The sequence below is a fragment of the Theobroma cacao genome, chromosome 9 (genome assembly GCF_053813885.1).
Source record: "Theobroma cacao isolate CCN51 chromosome 9, ASM5381388v1, whole genome shotgun sequence".
In the NCBI taxonomy this organism is placed as follows: Eukaryota; Viridiplantae; Streptophyta; class Magnoliopsida; order Malvales; family Malvaceae; genus Theobroma; species Theobroma cacao.
In genome coordinates this window covers 43,409,813-43,416,924 of record NC_142647.1, presented here as the reverse complement: position 1 = coordinate 43,416,924, position 7,112 = coordinate 43,409,813, and the positions used below count along the sequence as shown (strand labels likewise).

General features: G+C 30.4%; 1 protein-coding gene across 1 annotated transcript; it reads left to right on the top strand.

The window, feature by feature from the left end:
- Nucleotides 1-1,778: 1,778 nt before the first annotated feature.
- Nucleotides 1,779-5,139, top strand: LOC18590048 (protein NRT1/ PTR FAMILY 5.10-like). Its single transcript, XM_018127066.2, has 3 exons — nucleotides 1,779-1,987; nucleotides 2,115-2,335; nucleotides 3,909-5,139. Exons 1-3 carry the CDS (start codon nucleotides 1,885-1,887, stop codon nucleotides 5,121-5,123), a joined length of 1,539 nt encoding a protein of 512 aa, XP_017982555.2. The 5' UTR covers nucleotides 1,779-1,884; the 3' UTR covers nucleotides 5,124-5,139.
- The last annotated feature ends 1,973 nt before the right edge of the window (nucleotides 5,140-7,112 follow it).

The following is a 7,112-nucleotide window of genomic DNA, read 5'->3' as shown; positions in this document are numbered from 1 at the left end:
TTATTTTATATTTTTTATATCTCTCAAAATAATAATTTTTTAATAATTTATATAAATAAAAAATAATAAAATAACTTCACAAACTTTACTCAATTTGACCTTAATTCTTAATTAAATTTTTTCACACATCTTTCTCCTCCTATTCTTTTTTGTTTTTTTATTTTTACTTTACTCTCTTTTATATAATTTACGAACTTGAACAATGACCACTCACCATTATTATATGAAACTAAGAGGAGGTAAAATTTTCTTTTATCTTCTTCTTTCTATTTATTTTATTTAACTATTGTGTAACATCTTGTATATTGTATTTATATATTTATACATTATAGTTTTATATTTAGTATTTTAAGTTTAAATATAAATAAAATAAGAATATTAGATATTGATTGCATTAATTTTTTTAAGGTCTAATTAAAGTATGTGTAAGTTAAAAACAATTGACAATTTCTTTAAAAGAAAATATGTAAATTGTCGAAATGATTCTCTTACACTTAAGTCACCAAGGCTAATGAAAATTATGAAAAAAAGACTTCGAAACTAAATGTGTGATAAGTTTTTTGTAGATAATTTAGTTGTTTATATTGAAAAAGACATTACTAACCTTTTCAGTACAAAATCAATAATGGATGAATTTGATTCTATGAAATATCATCCCACACAATTTTTCTAAAAAGACTATTATAAATCTTTTTTTTCTTGTTTTTTTTTTATTTATATGTTATATAAAATTATCTATTATGAATCTTTTGATTATTGATTAAATTCAACGTATTAATTTTAAAAATTTTTAATTTTTATTTCTTTTCGTCTTTGATCCTCTTAAGAAAAATTGGCTAGCTCCGTCCCTGTTCAAGATTGAATGGAGCTTGGTCATTAGACCAAAGAATTGAGGTGAACATTATCAGATTTGGGTGCAGAATTTTTTATTGGAAAAAAGAAGCACTGAACAACCAGGGAAGGGTTATCCAGAAGGAAGGAGAGGTGATTACAGTGGCCCGAAGAAACAGAATCCATCTCTGGGTGCAAAGTTGTCTAATATTATGCACAAGCCTTGACGAGTAAGAATGAAAAAGCAGAGCATATATCTGAAACAAATATGGTGAAAGCCTGCAACATTAAATCAAGTAAAAGGTGTATGGGTGAAATTAGATATGAGAATCTTCCCTAGTTAAAAAAGATTGTAGTGGCTATTACAGAATATCATGTGAGTCTCAAGCATTTCTTAATATCCTTTTCGAATGAAATCCCTTTTGAAGAATTGAAGGAGAAAAATTGAGATTAGCTCAATAAATGGTTTATATTATTGGAACTATGGTTTAAAAATTTTATGAGTAAGCTCAATAACCAAAGTAGCTAGATAGGTTCTTATTTCTTCATATAAATATATATATATTTTTTAACCATATCGTTAACTTGACCATAAGAGGTTTTAATATAAAACACACTTCTACTAACTTAATTAATTACCTACCTCCACCTTTGTCTTTACATTGAAAAAATGCTGACTAAATCTTCACTATTGATAATCTACGCAAATAAAATCATACATTTAGAATCGGAAACATATTACCAGTATATTTTGTTATTATAATTTCAAGCAGATTCATCTCCATGGTGATGTGACAAGTTTCTTTTGGATGGGGGCTTTTCTTCGCAGAAGTTTGAAAACATGACTTTCAACCCATTATTTTGCCAACTCACGGTGCTTTTATTTAAAACTGATTTACGGCATCCACCTTGACCTGCTTTATTAGAAGACCATATGCGTCTTGACGTTGAGAGAAATTTAGTTTCTTAAAAGGTTAAAATGGGAGGACTTGGATGCCCAGTTTAATTCGTTGAAGTAATACATCAAGTAGGAGGGAGGATTAAACTTGAGAAATGAATGGTTGCGACTGCAATTTCTATAACAACTGCTTCTCTAGCATGTGGACTTGGGCATCCAATTACGTTCGCTTCTCTAGGGGTGCCCTATTCATCTCAGGTATCTTCGCTATTCTTGAATAGGAAGGGCTAAAAGAATTCCAAAAGAAATATGGTACTAGCTAGTATTCGTTATTAATTGTTACACTGACATAATTTTAATGGATGACTACCATTTCCGATGATAGGTTTGCTTATGAGTGACGCGTTTGTAGACAACGCATTTAGAGCTTTCTTGATATCGTATATCCAGTTCATTTGGATCAACTCGTCTCTCCGAAAAGCTGCAGCCTTTGCAAATGCCTTTGAAGGCGTAAAAATGTTTACGTCTATTGTCCTCGACCACATCGCAGCTGATCGCATAGGCCGGTTCAAACTCCTCGTTTGCACCGTTCCAGCTTTGATCATCGTAAGTTTATTCTTCTTCTGGCAGCACTTGTCTCCGACTTACACTATTGTAGTTAGTTATATCTCAAACGAGTCTCCTCTTGACTTGTCCTCTGCATCTTTTTTCTTCACTCTATTTTCTTTGCACTTTAGATATTCTTATGATATTTTCAAATGCATCTATCAAAAGTTACATAGTACAATCGTAAATATGAACGGTATGAAATTAAATTTATATCATTCATATTCTTTCCATTCGAAATTCAATATTCACTTTGGACTTAACATAAGAGAGGATTAAGAATAACATTTTGGCTTTAGTTTATTTAATATACTTTTTATAACGTTGATTGATAAATTTTAGTTTTTTCAATATTAAAAAATAAAAAAATATATTAAAAATTAATATATAACATAGAAAAAAGTAAGAGTTGTAAATGTTAAAAACGGAAAGTGGATATAATTATGGAACATATTAAAAAAGAAAATATGGACATTAAATCTGGAACAAAGATAGTAATTTTTTATCTGCATTTTTTTAATACTAAATCACTTACTCTATGAATTTAAAAACAAGAAATTAATTATTTACATGCAACACAAGCAATCATGTGTTAAACTTTTTATGAAAAGCTAAAAAGAATTATTTTAATAATATCAGAAGTTTTCTAGAGTAGAAAAATTATTTCGGAAAATTGGGCTAAACAATTAATATTTAAATATGCAGTGAGTTACCTTAAATTTTCTTATAGTTTGTGATCAAGAACATTTAATAATTCAATGGTAGAGGGCAGTTGCAAATTTCCTTATTCTTTCTAACATTGTGTGTAAAAAAAAAGGGAATCTCATTTCGGTTAAGAAAACAAAAACAGAAGTCATTAATATAGAAATTTGTTGGGAGCACTACAACAAATTTGACCTAACACAGCACATTTTTAAAATGTGCTACTAAAATTATTTTTAATAACACTTTTTTTTTTTATATTTTTTAGAACAATTTTGTAAATCTAATCTCACTATATAAAATTTTAGATGCATTATGAATAAAATATAACGATAGCAATTGCATGCACTGGCAAAGGTTACATTTTTTTTTATTCCTACTAAATGTGAAAAAAATGAAGCTAAAAGTTTAAATAGCTACACTTTTTAAAATTCTACTATACAAAAAAATATGTCGCTTAAAAAAGTGTGATTAAAACTCAGTTTTTTTGTAGTGGAGATAAACCATATATTGAACACAAAGATATCACATTAATCTAATTAGTTAATGGATTTTTGGATCTTCCATGTTTATACCATATTTTAGTGACGTAAGATACCACACTCAAATATATATCAACCTCAACAAACTCCCGTTCACTTGTGAGTAATGATCAGCTTCCATGCAAGCGAACAATGCTATTTTTTTGAGCAACCCATGCACCTTTTAGGCACGTACCACCATGCGTTATCCTGTGTCTAGGTTGTTGTATTAATACACCGCCATGTTTTTTCAAACAAATACTGCATCACCGTACTCGTCGCACTCAACTTCGTTGCACTTTCAATATCGCAAAAAACACTCACAATAATGATATTATTCTTTTTTTCAGGCATTACTGGTATTATGGCTTTCTAGTTGGCTTCTTGCTTCACATGTCAGCAATATTATATTTTACGTAGCATTAACGTTATTTATGCTAGGCACAGCGGGACAAGATGCTTCGTTGAAACCATTTCTCTATGACCAGTTTCGTGGGACGATGGACATTGATGAGACTGAGATAATGGAAGATCAGTTTTCCCAAAAACAACAGATGGAGAAATATGAGGATACATTTATTAATCGTGCTAAGTTTTGGACTAATATTGCAGCGTTTCTAGGAACCTTCGTGTCTTCAACATTTGCATCAAGCCTTGATTGGGATGAAACCTTCAAGGTTTCACTAATAATTGTCGTGGTAGCCTATTTAGTTTTCTGCTCTGGCAAGTGCTGCTATGACCATGAAGATCCAGTAGGAAAGACGGTTGCTGAACGAATGAATCAAGCAAAGCCCCTAGTAAAATTGCTACCTCTTTGGATAACATTCATCGTTTATAGTCTAGTGGAGGCAACGGGATACACTCTGTTTATAGAACAAAGTGAGAATCTAGATGATCGGATTGATCTTAGGATTCCTATATATTCATTCAATAGGATTCCTTTAACTTCATTCTATGTGCTTCAAACCTTTACAACCTTCATCATATCATTATTGTGCGATTTTCTGATAAAAAAATTCTGGAGTAGTGAAGAAAGCATTCAACATCGTGCCAGGTTTGTCAGAATTGGTATTGGAATGTTCTTTGCTATTGGGTGTTGCATAGCTGCTTGGAGAGTGGAGGTTCATAGATTAAGTTCAATCAGCAAATTTGAAAGTAAGGTTGGCCGAAGAATATCAGAAGATGACACAATTCCCATGACAATCTTATGGTTGGCTCCTCAATTTTTCTTATTAGGAATTGTGGAAGGAGTTATTGGAAAGGGACTGAAGTATTTGTTTTATGACAGAGTACCCGTTTCGATGTGGGTTCTTGAGTATCCATTTAATGGAGGTGTGCTGGGTTTTGGAAGATTCGTTAGTGTAATTTTACTTTTGCTTTCTCGACCCTGGATCGGCGACACCATAAACGAAAGTTATATGGACAAGTACTTGCTAATGTTAGCCATTTTAAATATTTTTACCTTGTTTCTATACATTTTTCTTACCTATAAGCATGATTGGAATGTAATAGTTCCACAGAACGAATCCCACGTGGCAATGGAAGAGCTTGCTCGCTCCCATTAAAAATTTCGTGCTCCCACGTTGTGTCTCCTTTGATTCTTTTTTACATTGTCACCTCAAGTGTACAAATATATATAACTTTTTAATGTTATTTATTTAGATAAAAGAATTGTATTTTTTTTAAAGTCGATAAAAGAAGTGTTGTTTGTTTAGATAAAAGAAGTGTTATCCTTATGATAATAAAAAGTTGACAAAACTATCTCACTTTTGAACTCTCTAATATCAACTTTTCGGATTGTTCATTTACTTTTCCAATTTTTTTTATTTAATCTTCTTTGATTTTTAGCTTTGCTCTCAATCTCTTGTAACTTTCTTTTATTCGTGTAAGTTTTTCCCCCTTCAATTTAATATATATATACAGTAAAATTTCTATAACAAATTATCATGTTCAGTAACCAATAATATGATAATTTTTTATTCATTGATCAAAACTAAATATAAACATTTACAGACTATATAAAGTTAAATACAAAAATCAAATAATCAAATAATATATCTACAAAATAAAACAAAAAAAGAATGACTCATAGTCTCAAGATATTATTTGAAATGCAATATTATTTTCTATTAGTTAGATTATAATTATGAATCCAAATTATGAAATTAATTAAAAAATAATTAGATATGAAGTATTTAAAAACTTAATTTAGGTTGAAAATTACTTACAATCGAAACTTAGATGAGTTGTTTTGAGAAAGTAAAAAACACAGCCAAGGGTCGAGAAGGGCAAGAACTTGTATTTTTAGATAGGAAGAGTAGTTTAGATTTTGACTTTTTTAATAAAATCTTAAATTATAGAATTTTTTTTTGTCTTTCCTTATAGTATTAAATATTAATACATAAATTATTTTTTGATAAATCACTTTTACTTAGAGTCTTTGACCCCAATCTCTATAAAATTACAAAAAAAAAAATAATAGGTTCATTAATATATTAACTACTCAAAAACTAAAATATTTTAAGAAGTGATTGAGAAAAAATATTACATCTTTGATAGGGGAAAGTAAGAAATTAACTTCGTTCATTTTTTGGAAAGGAAATAACTTCTTTCTTTGTAAACAATATCACCCTAAGAGTACATTGGAGGCGATAAAAGAATTTTGCAACAATTATATGGGGTGGTTTATGTGTATATAGTTAAGAAAAGAATCAAGTATGGGAGTAAATTTTAATTTGTTAGATATGAGGTACCATAAGATGTTCAAAGAGAAGTTTCAGTGTTGAATGGAGCTTGGTCATCAGACCAAAGACTTGAGGTGAACATTATCAGATTTGGGTGCAAAGTTTCTTATTGGAAAAAACGAAGCACTGAATAACCAAGGAAGGGTTATCTAGAAGGAAAAAGAAGTGGTAATAGTGGCTAGAAGAAACAGAATCCATCTCTGAGTGCAAAGTTGTCTAATTACGTGCAAGCTAGCCTTGACCAGTAAAAATGAAAAAGCAGAGCATATATCTGAAACAAATGTGGTGAAAGCCTGCAACATACAATCAAATAAATGGTGTATGGCTTGGGAGAAATCAGATATGAGGATTTGCACTAGTTAAAAAAGATCGTAGTGGCTATTACAGATTATCATGCGAGTCCTTGATGAGAAATTGAGTATTCTAGAAAAATGAATGAACTAAAGAATAGAGGAGCAGAGAGAAAAGCTTATCGAGAAAGAAGATAGAGAGAATTTTTTTGATGAGAGAGAAATAGACAGCCAGCTAAGGACACCTGGTTCTCTAGAAACAGCTAAAAGAATAACGCATAGGGAGCTATGCTCAGATTCCCAAGATAGCCACACAAGCCAACGGCTACACAAGTAAAACGACATAGTATTTGGAAGAAAAATATTACTAATAAACAAAGTAAAAAAAGTTAACAAATAAAACAGATAAGGATAAACCGACATAAACTACTCTTCTTTCTGCAGCTATGAATTTCCTGTAACCTTCAGTCTTTGAATCAGCTTGGCGGCAATATGAAGCCATATTTCAACACATCTCCTT